The sequence below is a fragment of the Macaca mulatta genome, chromosome 17 (assembly GCF_049350105.2).
Source record: "Macaca mulatta isolate MMU2019108-1 chromosome 17, T2T-MMU8v2.0, whole genome shotgun sequence".
In the NCBI taxonomy this organism is placed as follows: Eukaryota; Metazoa; Chordata; class Mammalia; order Primates; family Cercopithecidae; genus Macaca; species Macaca mulatta.
This window is the reverse complement of record NC_133422.1, coordinates 107366186-107384700: the sequence shown is the minus strand read 5'-3', so window position 1 is coordinate 107384700 and position 18515 is coordinate 107366186. Positions and strand designations below refer to the sequence as shown.

The 18515-nt window shown below is 46.9% G+C and overlaps 1 protein-coding gene and 1 long non-coding RNA gene across 2 annotated transcripts in view; one reads left to right on the top strand and one right to left on the bottom strand.

The window, feature by feature from the left end:
- The window catches only part of F10 (coagulation factor X), a 27013-nt gene extending 8498 nt beyond the window's left edge, over positions 1-18515 (bottom strand). Inside the window, 4 exon segments of the mRNA NM_001104584.1 lie at positions 531-644; positions 1520-1544; positions 10369-10529; positions 18370-18515. Of these exon segments, the coding sequence (NP_001098054.1) occupies positions 531-644; positions 1520-1544; positions 10369-10529; positions 18370-18439 (370 nt within the window). The 5' untranslated portion in view covers positions 18440-18515.
- LOC114673492 (uncharacterized) lies at positions 10444-13185 on the top strand. Its single transcript, XR_013407783.1, has 2 exons — positions 10444-10578; positions 12806-13185. It is a non-coding gene; the product is annotated as an uncharacterized LOC114673492 (long non-coding RNA).

The following is an 18515-nucleotide window of genomic DNA, read 5'->3' as shown; positions in this document are numbered from 1 at the left end:
CTAACTTTTTATTTAAAAATTAACCACCACATTAGAGAAAGCACTTAGTGATTTTTCCGTGTAGAACTAATTAAATGTATCAAGTTTTTATAATTGGACAATCACAAATATTCACAAATATTGACACCTGCATCCACACACATAAATAAGAGGTGATTTAGAATCACTACACAGGAGTGGAATAACAGGAGCAGGAATAACAGGGCAATGCACTTGGCCTTAAAGAAAACAGAGTCCGCTCTTGTTTACACATGAATGGATCACATGCTTCTTCCATGTTCTACAGTCTCTCTTGGAGGAGCAGAGAAGAGACTGTGTCTCTCATCATACCCCCAAACCGAGTCATTTGGGGGACATGTTGGGGCTTTTCTTTTTCTATTGCTATAGTGGCACAGTGTAATAAAGCCCAGACTTTATAAATCAGAAATGACTTAAGATTGTTTCATTAGGCATTTTCACTTCTTCCCCCGTCCCACCAGCTACTCTTCAGGGGAGTATGATCTGAAGGTATACCAAGCAGAGGAACCTACACAATTCACAGTTTTTGCCTTCGAATCCTTCTAAACAGGTGCAGGTGTATTCCCCAAGGCCGTCTCTACATTTGCCCTCGTTCTGGCAAGGACTGGTCTCACACTGGTCGCCATCTGCAAAGAGAGGATTTCGAAACTGGAGTCTGCGAGCTGTTTCCGGCATCATGGAAACAGCTTTGCTGTGCTAACCTTGGCACTGCTGTTCAGATAACTGGAAAAGGCTTCCCGTTTCTCTGTAAACAACTCCTCCTCTTTGGACTTTATTTGATCCACTCCCTTTTGTGGCCATGTGTACGTGATGCCTTTATCTAGGTGGATCACCGGCCCGGCTTTTTGATTTTTTGCCAGTGTTTTGCAGTGTGTTTACAGTCAGAGGTGACCACAGGGACCAGCGGGAAGGATGGAGGAAAGGTGAAAGCCTGATGCTCATTTCTGGGCTGGGCCTTGATGGAAGAGGAGGTTAGGGTTCCTCTTTCCAAATAATCCTGGGGCAAAATGAGAAGGGCACACACTAACGTGGGGCTTCCCATTTCTTGGAGGATTTACATAATCTAAGTTAGAGATAGGCCCAGTTGTCATTCTGAGAAATGTGAATACTGTTACCAGGTAGTCATGACTGATGCCATTTCAGATGCTATTAAGCATGAAATGAAGGTGGTTACCTTAGTCGGGAATCTAATCTTTCATACTCTGTTTTTTGCTTTTACCGAATACACATGTATTTTAGAAAAGTTATCATGGAATTTGGTATCCTCAAATGAGAATGAACTGATTTAAATATATATCTCTAATTCAATAACAAAACTAGGATTAGTATAAAATTACTATAAAAACTTTTACAATAACTATTATGGAAACACTCCGAGTGAAAAAGTCTTAAATGAGTAAAATTTAAACAAAAGCCGAAAGGAAATTCAGGAAATATGTTCAAAATTCAAATGTCTTAATGAACCCCTCTCACTTAAGATTAAAACAGAAAAAATACTGACCTTTGTATTTATTCCAGAATTCATTCTACAAGGAAAAAAGATATTTAAAAATATATTAGGGGAAACAGAGACATTTTATACCAATAACAACCATAATTAAGTGACTCAAGCTGAATAGGATATTTTCCCCAACAGAAGTCACTTTCAGGAATGAATTGTTCAAGAACTGTGCAGTCTAAAGAGGAAAGCTATTCAGATCTTCTGCGTCTGTGAAGATGTGGTTTCAGTCATCTTAAATGAACCATCTTTGTTGAATATTGAAAATATTTTCGGCTGGGCGCGGTGGCTCAAGCCTGTAATCCCAGCACTTTGGGAGGCCGAGACAGGCGGATCACGAGGTCAGGAGATCGAGACCATCCTGGCTAACACGGTGAAACCCCGTCTCTACTAAAAATACAAAAAACTAGCCGGGCGAGGTGGCGGGCGCCTGTAGTCCCAGCTACTTGGGAGGCTGAGGCAGGAGAATGGTGTGAACCCGGGAGGCGGAGCTTGCAGTGAGCTGAGATCCGGCCACTGCACTCCAGCCTGGGCAACAGAGGGAGACTCCATCTCAAAAAAAAATAAATAAAAAATAAAAAAAAGAAAATATTTTCAAGTTAATTACCTAGAAAGGGGTTGCACCAAAAATGGCTTGCTCTGTTTGCTACTCCTGAGCTGGTCAATGGATGGTTTTTAGTTGCTATGCCTGAGCTAAACATTCAGATAAGGGTCACATGCTTGTCAATAGTCATTACGTTAGTTGAAAAATACTCATTGCTGATTAGCTTAAAACAGGTCATCAAGAACCTAGATTACACTAAAAAACGTCCATAGTCTTACTGTTTTTTAACTCCCTACAGGTGGTTGAAGTGTCCTTCCCTGTTAATTCAGGTCCACCTGCAGCCTCAGACTATAACCTTAATTGGAAATCAGGTCTTTGCAGATGTAACTAAGCCAAGGCTGTAGATGAGATCATGCTGGCTCAGTGTGGGCCCTAAATCAGGGAGAACGTCCTTATAAGAGACAGAAAAAGTCACGCAGAGGCACAGAGAGAGAAGGCCATGCGAAGATGAAGGCAGAGACTGGAGCGATGCGTCTGCAACCCAAGGATGCCCACGATTGCTGGGTGCCCCTGGAAGTGAGCAGAGCGCCTGGGACAGAGACTCTCTTAGACCCTCCAGAAGGAATGAACACTGCCGACACCTTAATTTCAGGCTTGTCTCCAAAGCTGCAACAAAAACTGCCTGTTACTTTAAGGTGTTTGTAGTGCTTTGTTATGGTTGCCCTAGGAAGCAAATACACTATCTTTTTACTTTTTTATTTAAAAAATTCTCACATAGTAAAACCAATGTTTTGGTGTACACTTCTGTGAATTTCAACACATGGAGAGACTTGTGTAGCCACCAGCATCATCAGGATGCAGAACAGGTCCATCCTCCCCCAAAAATTCCCCATGCCATCTCCCCCACCTGCCAATCCTTGGCAAGCCCTGCCCCACCACTAATCTACTCTTCATCACAATGATAACGACTTATTGAGAATGTCATGTAAATGAAAGTGTATATTACAGGACCTTGTGAAACTAGCTTTTCATTCAATACAAAGCCTTTGAAATTCATCCAAGTTATTGTTGTATCAATAGTTTCTTACTTGTTGTTACTGACAACTATTATATTGTATGGCTACACCCTGCAAAAGACATTTATCTTACTTCCAGCTTTTGGCAATTAGGAATAGAGTTGCTGGCCAGGCGTGGTGCCTCACACCTGTAATCCCAGCATTTTGGGAGGCTGAGGTGGGTGGATCATTTGAGGTCAGGAGTTTGAGACCAGCCAGGCCAACATGGTGAAACCCCATCTCTACTAAAAACACAAGAATTAGCCTGGCATGGTGACACACACCTGTAATCCCAGCTGCTTGGGAGGCTGAGGCAGGAGAATCGCTTGAACCTGAGAGGAAGAGGTTGTAGTGAGCCGAGACTAAGCCACTGCACCCCAGCTTGGGCAACAAGAAGACTCTGTCTCAAAAAATAAAAATTAAAAAAAAAAAAAGACTAGAGTTGCTATATACATTGATATACAGGATTTTATGTGGAAATAAGTTTTCATTTCTCTAGGGTAAATGCCCAGAAATGGGATTGCTGAGTCATGTGGTAACTTTATATAACTTTATAAGAAACTGTCAAACTCCTTTTCAGTGGCCGTGCCATTTTGCATTCCCACAAGCAGTGTATCAAAGTTCTGCTTTCTCCGTATCTTAACCAGCACTGTTATATGTCAGTGTTTTTTATTCTATAAGTATGTAGTCATTTTCATTGTGGTTTTTATTTGCATTTCTGTAATAGCTTATAATGTTGAGTATATTCTCACATGTTTATTTTCTATCCATATATCCTCTTTGGTGAGGTGGCTGTTAAGGTCTTTTGTTCATTGTTTAACTGGGTGTTTATTTTCTTCTTTCAAGCTGTAAGATTTCTTTATATATTCTGAATATGATTCCTTTGTTGGATATGTGATTTGCAAACATTTTCTCTTAGTTTGTAGCTTCTGTTTTCATCCTCTTAACAACAGTTTATTTTTGAAGTGCAAAAGTTTTTAATTTTGATAAAATCCAATTTATTATGTTTTTCTTTTATTAATGATTCTTTTGGTGTCATGTCTAAGAATTTTTGCCTAGCTCCATGTCATAAATTTTGTTGTATTTTGTCCTAAAAGTTTTATAGTTTTGTATTTTATCTTTGGATCTATTATCTATTTTGTGTTAATTTTTGAAGTTTAGGTCAGGTTCTTTTTTTTTTTCTTTTTTTTTTTTTGAGACAGAGTCTCGCTGTGTCACCCAGGCTGGAGTGCAGTGGCGCAATCTCGGCTCACTGCAAGCTCCGCCTCCCGGGTTTACACCATTCTCCTGCCTCAGCTTCCGAGTAGCTGGGACCACAGGTGCCCGCCACCACGCCCAGCTAGTTTTTTGTATTTTTAGAGACGGGGTTTCACCATGTTAGCCAGGATGGTCTCGATCTCCTGACTTCGTGATCCACCCGCCTCGGCCTCCCAAAGTGCTGGGATTACAGGCTTGAGCCATTGCACCCGGCCCAGGTTCTTTTTTTGCATATAAATATATAATTGTTCTAACACTGCTGTGGTCTCAACATGCCCCCCATACATATGTTAAAATTTAATCAACAATGTAATAGTATTAAGGGTGAGATCTTTTTTCTTTTTTTTTTTTTTGAGACAGAGTCTTGCTCTGTCGCCCAGGCTGGAGTGCAGTGGCACAATCTCGGCTCACTGCAACCTCCACCCCCCCGGTTCCCACCATTCTCCTGCCTCAGCCACCCGAGTAGCTGGGACTACAGGCGTCTGCCACCGCGCCTGGCTAATTTTTTGTATTTTTAGTAGAGATGGGGTTTCACCGTCTCTTACGCCTGAACTCACTATTCTGTTCTACTGAGCTATGTGTCTGTTCCTTTACCAATACCACCCATTAATACCTCTGCAATTAATGTAGCTTTACAATAAGTCTTAAAATCAGGTAGTATGGCTCCTCCAATTTTATTCTTCCTTTTGAAAATTGTTTTAGCCATTCTAGTTCCTTTACCTTTCCATATAAATTTTATAATCAGCTTGCCTCTATTGACTAAATTTTGATTGGCAGTGTATTGCATTTATAGATCAAATTAGCAGAAATTGATATCTTAATATGTTGAGTCTTTCAATCCATGAACATTGTATGTGTCTCTGTTTATTTAGGTCTGTTTAAATATGTTCATTGGAATTTTGTAGATTTTGGGATAAAGATCCTTTATATGTTTTATTAGCTTTACATATAAGTATATAATTTTCTTTGAAGCAATTGTAAATGGCATTTAAAAATTTTTGGCTTACAACTAACTGTACATTGCTACTACATAAAAATATTAAAATATGTGTGGTGACTTTGTATTCTGTGACCTATTACACTCATTTGTAAATTTTAGGAGCATTGATATGGTTTGGCTGTGTCCCCACCCAAATCTCATCTTGAATTATAATTCCCATAATCCCCATGTGTAGTGGGAGGGACCCAGCGGGAGGTAACTGAATCATGAGGGTGGTTCTCCCATGCTGTTCTCGTGATAGTATGTTCTCATGAGATCTGATTTTTTTTTAAAGAGGATTCCCGCTTTGCTTGGCTCTCATTCTTCTCCCTCCTATAGCCATGTGAAGAAGAATGCATTTGCTTCCTTTTCTGCCATAATTGTAAGTTTACTGAGGTCTCCTTAACTATGTGGAACTGTAAGTCAATTAAATCTTTTTTCCTTTATAAATTACCCAGTCTCAGGTAGTTCTTCACAGCAGCATGAGAATGGACTAAAACAAGCTTTTTTCCCTTTCACATTCTTCAGGATTTTCTATATACATGATCATGTCATCTTCAAATAGTGATAACTTTATTTCTTTTTCTTGACTGATTGAAGGTCTTCTTTAGAGCTAGGGCTTCCAGTATAATGTTAGATTAGGAGTGTTGGGAATGGACATTCTTGTGTTATTCCCAGTCTCAGGGACAAAATATTCAGTTTTCACCTTTAAGTATAATATCAACTGTAGATTCTTTGTAGATGAACTTTATTATGTTGATAAAATTCCCTCCTATTCATATTCTGCTGATAGGTTTCTTTATCCATCATAAATGGATGTTAAATTTTGCCAGATTTCTTTGTTGCATCAATTGACATGATTATGTAGATGTTCTCCTTTGTTTATATGGTGTATTACATAATTATTTTTAAATATTGAGCCAGGCATGTGTGCCCCAGATAAACTCACTTGGTCATGGTATATTATTATTTTAAAAATATATTGCTGCACTGTTTGCTAATATTTTGTTGAGGATTTTCATGTCTAGGTTCATGAGAGATATTGTTACGTAGGGTGGTTTTCATTTTCAATATTTGTCTGGTTTTGACATCAGGGTAATGCTGGCCTAAAACTGAGAAGTGTTCCCTCTTCTATTTTCTAGAAGAATTGTATAGAGTTGGTGTTCTTTTTGAAATGTGTGGTAAAATTCTACCAGTGAAACCATCTGTACCTGAACATTACTTTTTCAGAAGGTTTTAAATTAAGAATTGAGTTGGCAGTTATCTATTTCATCTTGTGTATGTTTTGGTGGCTTGTGGTGTTGAAGAATAGTTTCATTTCATCCAAGTTGTTCAAATCTCATCCAAATTTATATGTGCAGAATTGTTCAAAGTATTTTCTTATTATACATTTAACATCTGCAGTTTCTGTAGTGATGTCCCCTCTCTTCCATTTCCAACATAAGTCCTTTTTCTTGTATTTTTTCCTGTCAATTTTGTTTGAGTTTCATCAGCTTATTAATTTTGCCTATTATTTTTGTTTTCAATTTCTTTGATTTCTGCTTTTTCAATTTCCTTTTGGTTTTTTTTTTTTCTAGTTTATTAAAGTAGAACAATTTGAGACCTTCTTTCTTTTCCCATATGAGCGTTTAATGCTATAAATTTCCCTTGAAACACTGCTTTTTTAGCTGCATCCCACAGATTTTATGTTACATATTCATTTTTGTTCCGCTCAAAATACTTTCTTACTTCCCTTAAAATTTTCTCTTTGACTCACAGATTATTTATACATGTGTGGATTAATTTCCAAGTACTTAGGGAAGTTTCCAGTTATTTTTCTGTTAGTAATTTTTAGTTTAATTCCATTATGGTCAGAAAACATACTTTATGTGAGTTCAATCTTTTTATTGAGGTATGCTTTAAGACACAGGATATAGTCTACCTTGAGGAATTTTCCATATGTGGAAAGAAAGCATACTTTGCTATTGTTGAAAATCCTATAAATGTCCGTTAGATTCAGGTCAAGCAATGTCTGGAAGACTGGAGGAGAAAGTGATGAACTCACAGTCAGTTGTATCATATCATACATCTAATTCTAATATTATTCCTCAATACACTGTGATTTACTTTTTAGGGTCCTCAAATAGCTGCTGCATGCATTCTCTCCATGTTTTGGAGCTACACTCAGTGGGAGAGGCAGTGTGGAATGTGCTTTCTTCATCTTATCTGGAATTGGAACTTGTTGATAACCTTTAATTCAGCCATCTGACTCTGGAGAAGCCGTTCTTAGGTGATAATCTAGAAGAAATGCATGCATATGTGTTTTCCTAATAGCAATATTTAGAAATAACTTATATGGCCAAACTCTGAGAGGAGTAAATGCATCATACAATAAAATATAGCTTAGCTATAGGGTAGCTATATAGAAGTAAAGAAGAGTGTCTGAGAAATGATGCTGAGTGAAACATAAACTTGGATCAGCATTATTTAAGAAAAATTCTACCAGTGGGAAAAAATACATGTATATATAAGGAATATATAAGGAGTAGTTGAAAATAGTTCTGAAAATTCTAATTTTTTTCTATTAGAGAAAAATCATCTATTTGCTAACAAGGAATAAAAAGGAATTCTTAATTGAAGAATTAGAGTAGACCTTGATCTTTTGCAGAAATGCAAAGATATCTGAGTCACACAACTTAGACAATTAACATCTTCTAGAAAGAAGTGTCAATGTTGTGTTTCCATTTTATTAGTGGTTGCCACATTCTTTCTTGTCTTCAAGTTTCATGCCAGGAGGCAGAAATATTTCCTTGATGTTGTGGGAATCTGTGAGAAACATGGTAACACATTTGATTGTCATGCTCCAACTAGCTGTGGGCAGAAGCCCATATTCCAGGGTTGTACAGAAGCTTTCATCTATGAATGTGGCCTCACCATCTTCACTGGCCTTGTCTTGTTTGTCAACAGCTGCTGCTGTTGCTGCATGGAAACACTCAGCTATCTTCATGACAAATAGCTCAAAGTGCTCAGTGAGACCCTCTTAGAATGATCTATTTGGTCAAAGAGCTCATTATCTGCAGGTGATAACAGATACATGTGGGACTGATGTAAGTCACTTTCAGGAACTCCTTGACAAGCTTATCAAGGAGCCTGGATGTGTTCTGAGGTGGAAGACTTTCAAAAGCTTTTGTTACATAGACATCACCAAGAATTTTTTGAGTTTCTTCAGTTCCAAAGAGGTTAGTTTCTGATAGCATCACACCCAGCACTTTTTCAAGCTCTTCTACCACGCTGATTCTCCAGAAGGGTGAGGAGAAGTCAACCCATAAGTTTGGTTTTCTGAGCCATCTGGATGGTGGGTGACCTTGTAACCACCTGTGTTGCGCTTCATCCCTGACATAATCTTATCTTGGATTTCAATGAGATCATGATAGTCTGCACAGACCATGTAGGGTAGCAAATCAAATACATTCTCTTATTCCTTAACTGGCATCCAATTGCATAAATCCAGTCAATGCTACTAACCAGCATCTTAAGGTAGAGCCCTGGAGCAATTCTCAAATACAAGTTAATGCCCAGCTTGTTGTGGCAGGTGATGAAAGGCTTAGCCCCTGCTACCCCGGGATGACGTTCATCATGAGGGTTTCAATGTCTAGAAATCTCAACTCATCCAAAAACCTTCTCACATATGTGGTGATCTTAGGGTAGATGATACACTGGTTTCTCAGAAAGTCACTCAGGATCAAGCCCAAGTACTCAAATAATATTGGGTCTCCTTTTCTTTGAGGCTAAAGTAAGGATGGGGCAACCTGTGAGCCAGGAGACAGCCGTGCAATTTTGCAAGGGCTGATGCTGAGCTCACCCTTCTTGCTGTTTCCCAGATTTTCCTGGACTCTGAGTATGTCTCCCTGAGGCAGTTTATTCATTGACTTATAATTAGTAGACCTGGCCATAATTGCAACTTCACCCTGGTCCGTGGGGGTCACCAGAAGATGAACTTTCCCCAGCTCTTTTGGCATGGATCTTCAGGGTGACGTCAGTCAGGTGGCCCCAGGCTGCAGGCGACTGCACTCCTGGATGAAGCAAGTGAGTGATGTCCACATGGAAGCTGCAGGGGCCTTCCCCAGTAACCTTCGGCGGTGGCCTGCGCTGGGGGAACCTGTAAGGGGACTCCGAGTTTCCATTCGAGGCCATAGTCAGTGGTGTGGCTGACGGCACCAGCCGCGGCTGGCCTAGCTGTTGCTCACTGAGCTCCGGCTTGGCCCCCTTGAGGCTACTTTCTTCTCTTCAGCTCATTCCTGTCAGTTGGGGATCACCGCCGCCCACTTCCGCTTCGGAGCCCTGTCCTGCAGGCACCTTTCCTGAGGCCTGGGGTGAGGAATTCGAGATCCCTCAGCCATTTCCAGGTTCGACCGCAGCCCCGCCCGCCTCGTCAGGGGAGAGGGGGCTGGCGCCATCCGCGCGGAGCTGCTGCGGCTGCATAATCGCGGCCTGGTGTCAGCGCGTTCCTCCTACTGCGCAGGCGCAGTGCTGGGTTCGCGGCCCAGCCTCAGTGCTAGGCCTCCTGCTGCGCAGGCGCAGTACTGGGTTCGTGGCCTGGCGTAGGTTGTGCGCCTGCGCGCTGGCGCTCTAGGCTGTGGCTCTCAGCAACTACGGAGGGCAAGGCCGGAGGCGGGCTGAGGGCGTGGGAGGGCACGATCTCAACTCACTGCAACTCGGCGAGGCACTGGCCGAGGCCATGATTATTGGTTTTTAGGTTAGCATTTTATTATTAAATGGACTTAACTCTGGCAGAAGCCCTGTGACCGTCAAGGGACTTGGGCGCATCCCTCCCCGCTGAGTCCTCGCTGGGAAGGAGTCAGCGCGGGGGCAGCACTGATGTCCCTGTGGACAGGACTCGGCCGAGGCCTCGATTCGCCGGACCCCGCCCCGGAAAGCCGCCGCGCGCTGCCCCTTCCTCCAGGCCGTCCCCTGGAGCTTGGGCCAGACAAGGGCTGTGGTCTGAGCTCCTTCCCCACAGCCCAGCCCCAACTCTTACCGTCTTGTCGCTGTCCTCGAAGACCTCGCGGGCCTCTTCGTATGAGCAGGTCTCTTCCATGCACTCTCTTTCAAGGTTTCCTTTCTTCATCTCTTCAAGAAAGGAATTGGACCTCCTGACCCTCGCCAGGACGTTGTTGGCCTGCTCCCTGCGGATGAACACTGGAAGGCAGGAAGGACAGGGTTAAAAGCTCCGGTCGCCCTCACCCAGGTTCCCCTTCACCCAGAGTCCCCTCACCTGGGCTCCTTTCACCCAGACTCCCCTCACCTGGGCTCCTTTCACCCAGACTCCCCTCACCTGGGCTCCCCCTCACCTGGGCTCCTTTCACCCAGACTCCCCTCACCTGGGCTTCCCCTCACCCGGGCTCCCCCTCACCCAGACTCCCCTCACCTGGGCCCCCCCTCACCCGGGCTCCTTTCACCCAGACTCCCTCTCACCTGGGCTCCCTTTCACCCAGATTCCCTCACCTGGGCTCCCCCTCACCCGGGCTCCTTTCACCCAGACTCCCCTCACCTGGGCTCCCCCTCACCCGGGCTCCCCCTCACCCGGGCTCCTCCTCACCCGGGCCCCCCCTCACCCGGGCTCCTTTCACCCAGATTCCCTCTCACCCGGGCTCCTTTCACCCAGATTCCCCCTCACCTGGGCTCCCCCTCACCCAGGCTCCCCGTCACCCGGGCTCCCCGTCACCTGGGCTCCCCCTCACCTGGGCTCCTCCTCAGACTCCCCCTCACCCGAGCTCCCTTTCACCCAGATTCCCCCTTACCTGGGCTCCCCCTCACCCAGATTCCCCCTCACCCAGGCTCCCTTTCACCCAGACTCCCCCTCACCCAGGCTCCCTTTCACCCAGACTCCCCCTCACCTGGGCTCCCCCTCACCAGGGCTCCTCCTCACCCGGGCTACCCCTCACCCGGGCTCCCTTTCACCCAGACTCCTCCTCACCCGGGCTCCCCCTCACCCATGCTCCCCGACTGCGATGCCCCTTGCCACACCCACATCACAAAAGGCGGATCACTCTCTTGTAAACCAAAAATAAAATTCTAGGCCGGGCGCGGTGGCTCAAGCCTGTAATCCCAGCACTTTGGGAGGCCGAGACGGGCGGATCACGAGGTCAGGAGATCGAGACCATCCTGGCTAACACGGTGAAACCCCGTCTCTACTAAAAAATACAAGAAAACTAGCCGGGCGAGGTGGCGGGCGCCTGTAGTCCCAGCTACTCGGGAGGCTGAGGCAGGAGAATGGCGTGAACCCGGGGGGCGGAGCTTGCAGTGAGCCGAGATCGCACCACTGCACTCCAGCCTGGGAGACAGAGCGAGACTCCGTCTCAAAAAAAATAAATAAATAAAAAAATAAAAAATAAAATTCTAAGCCCCCAACTCACTGAGTGGACCGCTCCTCTCTGCCAAGGGAATTCCATAGGAACCTGAAAGACTAGTTGAGGCTATGAGGGGAAGTGGGTCCCACCTGCCTCATTATTTCTTTCTCCCGTTGGAATTCAGGCACAGCTGACCAGCATTCACATTAAGAGACCTTAAGGCTGACCAGATTGTTTGTAGCAATAAGATACCAGTTTCCAACCTGATTTCTCTAGTATAGGACCACATGACATATAGCAGTCCCTAAAACAAATGATTTTACTCCAAATTGTATTTCTTTGACATATTTTGAAATGGCCCTGCAAAGCTGTTTCAGGGAAATCCACATTCTGTAGAGAACCCCCTTACCTTTCCAGGTCTTTTTCTGAGCTGAGAGTCTAGCACCTTTTTTTTTTCTCTCTTTAAGATGGTGTTTTGCTCTGTCACCCAGGCTGGAGTGCAGTGGCATAATCTCAGCTCACTGCAACCTCTGCCTCCCAGGTTCAAGCCATTGTCTTGCCTCAGGAGGAGAGTCTCCTGTCTCAGCCTCCCGAGTAGTTGAAAATATAGGCAAGCACCACCACACCCAGCTAATTTTTGTATTTTTAGTAGAGATGGAGTTTCACCATGTTGGCCAGGCTGGTCTTGAACTCCTGACCTTAAGTGATCCACCCGCCTCAGCCTCCCAAAGTGCTGGGATTACAGGATGAGCCAGGGTGCCTGGCCATGAGTGTAGCACCTTTTAAAGGTCCAAGAGGAAACAGTTGCCATCTCTTGCCTCTAAGGGTGGCCACCTGTGAGTCTTCATCTACATGACAAGAACCTTGGTCTTTACCTCTTAACCCAGATACTCCTTTCTGTTTATTCCAGGTCTTTAGATAATAACTTTCTTTTTTCTTTTTTTTTTTTTTTTGGACAGTCTTGCTCTGTCACCCAGGCTGGAGTGCAGTGGCACGATCTTGGCTCACTGCAAGCTCTGCCTCCCAGGTTCACGCCATTCTCCTGCCTCAGCCTCCCGAGTAGCTGGGACTACAGGTGCCCGCCACCTGGCCCGGCTAATTTTTTTTTTTTTTTTGTATTTTTAGTAGAGACGGGGGTTCACCGTGTTAGCCAGGATGGTCTCGATCTCCTGACCTCGTGATCTGCCTGCCTTGGCCTCCCAAAGTGCTGGTATTACAGGCGTGAGCCACCGTGCCCAGCTGATAACTCTTTCAACTGATTGCCAATCAGAATATCTTTGAAGCCACCTAGGACCTGGAAGCCCCCACCTTCCCCTTTTCTGGAACGAACCAGTGTACACCTTATGCTTATTGACTGGCGTCTGCATGTAACTTCTGTCCCCCTAAAATACATAAAATCAAGCTGTGACCCGACCACCTTGGACACATGTTCTCAGGACCTCCCAAGGCTGTGTCATGGGTCATGGTCCTCACATTTGGCTCAGAATAAATCTGTTCAGATATTTTACAGAGTTTGGCTTCTTAGTCAACACTTTCCTCAGGCACTTTGGGGACTGTGGAGGGAAATGCCTATCTCCCTCCCCCGCCCAGTTCTCTATGAGGTACAACATGAGGCACCTGCTCTAGACCCGCGCACCCTTCTCTGGAGAAGTAGACACATCCCATCCAATCAGCTCACCAGCCTCCTCACATGCTCATGCTGGCTCAGGCTGGCCACTCAAGCCCCCTTCCTTGAATTCTCCCTCTCCAGGGTGCTTTCAGCCCACTCTGCTCTGTGCTTTGGCTCAAACTGTGCCCCTTCAGCCTGGCCCCACTCGTCTTTAAGGTCTTTGCTCTTTCTTATGTGGGGATTGGTGGTGCTGTTTCTATTACAAACTATAAAAGTACAATTTAAAGTGCCAGGACACACATACTTGCCAACTTTCAAGAAATAGTACTTATTAGTATTTCCTAAAAAACAGTACTTAGTACAAAGTGTTCTATTTGATTCTACTCTTTTTTTTTTTTTTTTTAATTTTAATACTGAGTTGATTTCATGACTGGCAAATGAGTCTTGATCTGCTGGTTAAAATGCCCTGGATCTGAGAGTCTGTGTCCCTCGCAGGGTGTATGTCTGTGGGCTGTGCTGTCCCCATCTCTCTGCCTGTGTCTTCTCTGTCTCTCACCCACTCCTCCTCCTCTTTTCATTGTGATAGCCTCAGTTTCTTTTCTTGGCCCTCTGTAGTCTTTTTCTGTACTTTTTTCCACTGAAAAATTAAGTGTCTCACTACGAGAAAGATGACTCTTCCAATTGATCTCTCTAGCACTGACTTTTGTCCTGAGTTCCATGTTTTCAACTCTCACTATGACAGATGCCTTCCCTCATCTCGGAACTCCAAACTCTCCATGTCCAACATTTAAAACAAGACAATCTTGAGTTTCAAAAACATCTTAGTCACTTATTTATTATTGGCAGATGGGAATTTTAATACCTACTCTTCTAGTTGTTTTAAAGATTGTGTAAACTAGTGTTGAGTTGGGAGTTTGGTATACAGAAGGTACTCAGTAAATCTTGACTTCATTCCTACCTCCAGTTACTTTACCTTCCAAATTCCCCATTTCTTTTAGTGACACTGACATTGTCCCACCAGCGCAAGGCTTAGATTTATTATTTGTTGGCCCTGCCGCATTACTCTGTGTGTCTGCTCCACTCCCACGCACTTGCTCTGAAATGCAGCCCACACATGGCTCCTGCAAGTCTGCACACCTGGCTCCCTGCAACTTGCAGCCTCATGTCACCTCCACTCCACAAAAGGCACTAAGGAAGCTGGGGAGCAGGGAATGCCCATCTCCCTTGGGGCCCCTGGCTCTCGTGTTGGGATGCAGCCTCAGACAAGTTATCCAAGCCTGGCTTAGTGTTTCCCAAACTGGGACTTGCAGACCTCCTGGGCTCCAGTTGGGGTCTCGGTGTTCTAATGCATTTCCACGTGAACACCTCTCTTGGTCCCTTCTCTCTTCCCCTTGGTCTCCTTCCTTGTGGCCATATTGACATACACCTGGTTTTCTCTCTGCTGCCCTAGAGCCACAGTGACGGTTCATAGACTTGCCACAAGGCTTGGTCCCCACTCAACCAGGGCCTGACGTGCTCACTGTCTCTGGTCAGTCCCTCGCGCCTCCTCTGACCTCTTAGAGGAACTCGCTGTTCTGCAATGCCAGCCACAACTCTGTTCCCCTTGGCATCCACCCCCGAGCATCCCCAGGCTGACTGACCACTAAGAATGCACTTTTCCTTTGCAGCCCTTGTCCGATTCCCGCCTTTTCCCATCTCCCTGAAACCTGCTCAGCTCTCCCCAGCTCATGGGGGTGGGACACTGCCTATAAGGTTGAGCTGGACTGTGTGGGGAGGAGGATACAGGTGGCAGGTACGGGGTGGAAAGGGTGATGCAAGGAAGTCAAGGACCACCCAGAATCTGCCTCTAGTGGTCTTGGAACAGAGTCCAGGGTCTTCCCATGGCCAGGCCTCCCAGGCCGCACCACCTTCAACCCTGCCCTCATTCATCTCTCTCTGCTACACTGGGCTCTGTGCTGACCTTGGCTGAGCCCAACACTCACACTCCAGGACTTTTGCACCGGTCACCTCCCTGTCTGGAACATTCTTTCCACAGATACCCACGTGGCTCAACCCCAGCTCCCCCTCCCCGCGAGATCCTCCCTGACCACGCCCTCTGACATTGCCCCAACTCGTGTCTCTTCCATCCCCTTAACACTGTGCTATTTGTCTTCTAGCGCCGAACCCCTCTCTGACATTACGTGCTGACAGGCTCATCCTTCCCTCCGCTGGAAAAAGACGTGGCGCGTTTGGTCCCAGCTGTTTCCCCGTGCCTAGCACGGCCGGAACTTAACCAATATGTGCTGAGGGAATGAAGGAAAGACTGCACACCTGGCTCGGCCCTCTGGACTGAACCTGGGCGCTTCTGCTATGGCTGAGTCGCATCAATGCTTCATTCAGACTGAGCAGGCCAGGCCTTGGCCACGTGGCCACACTTTCTGATGTGAATAAAATGGGATTAGCAAAACGAAATGAAAACGTGCCAAGGTTTTTAGACACTTGTCTCCAGAAATTAATGGAACACTCCAGAGCTCTGATATGGAGCGTCCAGATTGGTAGATGTTTGTTGTGTGGGTTTGTTTCTTCAGAAGCCGTGGGGAGCATTGCAGTCCTTGAGCACACGGTTGTGTTTGTGGTTTTGGCGACATCAGTGAATTCCATAGTGAGCAACTGCATTTGAGCAAGTTTTATCAGCAAGCAAAATTTTCAGTCACTAAGGTCCAAACTCATGAAGAAGGGACTTAAACTTGCTGAATGTAAAGACTGAAACTGAAGCCACGTAGCTTTAATGATTGCCAGTGCAACAGCAGTGGTTTAAAGGCTGGCACTGCAGGTGCTCTGCATATTCTGATTTTATTAACATAAAAAATTGGATTGCAGAAAACACTCACAGGTGGCAGGACAGGGCTGAATGACATCCCTGCAAATTCATGTCTTTCCCAGAGCCTCAGAACGTGACCTCAATTGGAAATAGAACTTTTGTGATGTATTTAGTTAGGAAGACATTTTATGGGATAGGGTGAGCCCTAAATCCAATGACTGGTGTCTTTCTGAGAGAAAAGAAGACAGAAAAACAGCCATGGTGAGAACCCCACTCGATGATGGAGGCAGCGATGGGAGCAATGCTCCCAAAAGCCACGGGCTCTGAAGCCACTGGCACCCCGAGGCCGGGAGACAGGCTCGGAGCAGACTCTCCCCCAGCCTCTGGAGGAACCAGCACCACTGACACCTTGATTTTGAACTTCCAGCCTCCAGAGCTGTGGGAGAAACATTTCTGTTGCTTTAAGCTACTTGGTCCATGGTCTTTTCTTATAGCAGTACCAGCAAAGCAGTGCTGAGGTCCCACTGTCCCAGAAGAGCTTCCGTGACAGGCAGGACAGCCGAGTTCATTTAAAGGCTGAACTGCAGATTCTGTGCGCATTCCGATTTTTTTAAAATCAAAAGTGTGCACAGCAGGGTCCTGGGTGGGACCTTCTGGGGCCTGTGTTCAGCCCCACCCACCCCACAGTGCAGCTGCCAAGGTCTCTCAGGCAGAGTAGGGGAGGGAGATGGCCTGGCCCTGGCTCTCTGGGGCTGACCATGTCCACCCAGGGTCCAGGCCGGCCCCCGGGGACACCACAGGCCATGGTCATGGGTCAGGTCTGCATCACACAGCTAAGGGTGTCAAGACCCTGTGGACCCAGAGGTCCGTGAGGTGGGCGCCTGCATTTCCCATTGGCAGGAAGGGAGGCTGGCGCTCCACCAGGACCCCGCGTGACTCCCCTAGTTTCCTCCTGTGGGTCTGGGTGGGCTCCTGGCCTGTCCTCTCATCTCCACCCTCTGCTTCTTCCCAGGAAGAGGAGTCCTGCCAACTTCCACTCCCAAGAAGCCAGAGCAGCTTCCAGAGCCTCAGGCTGGGCTTAGGATCTCAGAAGCCCCGAGCATTCTGGTTGCAGAATTTTCTACCAATGCAATGAAGCATCTGTCTGTTTGCAGAGTGGCTTTGCTGTCGACGATGACGGCATGGGCCCTTCCAGGGCCTTGTTGCACCTGCGCTGATCTCATCACACCACACACATCACGGTGGGCTCCTGCACGGGGCGGTGTGGCCTGAGGGGCGGGGAGAAGGCTGGGCGAGACGGAGCCACACAGTACCCCATGAAGAGTTCCGTTCTGTGCGGGAGACGGGAAGACATGGCTCAGGGGACAGAGGCTGGGGAGGGCAGGGGACTGAGGGTGGGATGGAGAAGACCCCCGGGTGATGTGACTGGAGCTCCAGGCCACCAGGCGGAGGGGCCGTTTAGGTCAGCGATGCACTGAGGATCCACTCAGCCTTCCCGGGAGTCTCCCCTTTCCACCCCACGAGGGTCTCCCCTGCTCCATCTCTCCCTCACACACTCCCTTCCCAGGCCTGGGTCCCCTTGGTGCCCCTGCCTGTCCACTTTATCCAGGATGCAAACAAGTCTAGGGTCCCCGTCTCTCGTGTCCCCACCAGAGGGGCCTCCTCTTCCTCCGCTGCCCCCAGCCTTGCCTGGCTTCTGCCCTTTCTGGGCCTCTGCTTTTGGAGAGGCCTGGGGGTCCTGGACAGACCTGCTGCTCCCACCTGTCCAGCTGTGCATTAGGCAGCCCTTCCCAGGCGGAGCCAGTCCCAGGGTGGTGGCACTGGCTCGGCTCAGCCTCCTCTTCCCTGCGAGCTCCTCTGCTGTGCCCCTCGTCCTGTGCCTCCCTGTGGTGGCAGACGGCCAACTGTCCTGTCTTTGCCTGCTCCCACCTCTCCCTCTGTCTCTGTCTCCCTGTCTATCTCTGTCTTTGCCTTTTGGCCTCCCATCTCACTGTGTCTCCGTTTCTCCCTCCCTCTCCCTCTCTCTCTCGCTGACTCCGTCCTTGTGTTTTTGTCTCTGTGACCTCTGATCCTCCCGTCTGACTCTCAGCCACAGGGAGCCACAGCTGGCCTTGAGGACGCCCTTGGCTGGAAAGGCCAAGCCCAGCCATCTGAGGCCAGCCTCTGACAGAGGCCAAGACACCCACTGTCCAGGCTGCGGAGATGAGAGGGTTTCCCCAACTGCCGCCCCTCCCTGCTCCCCAGGGCTGCCTTTGGGCCTGAAGGGCGGGGGGCACTTACGACTTTCCCCGGGCAGCAGGAGGCTGGCCAAGAAGGCACTGAGCAGGACGAGGTGCAGTGGGCGCCCCATGGTGTGGCCGAGTACCGTGTGCCTGTCCTCACTGGGACAGGCTGCCGGAGCAAAGTCCACGCCCGGCCGGGATGGC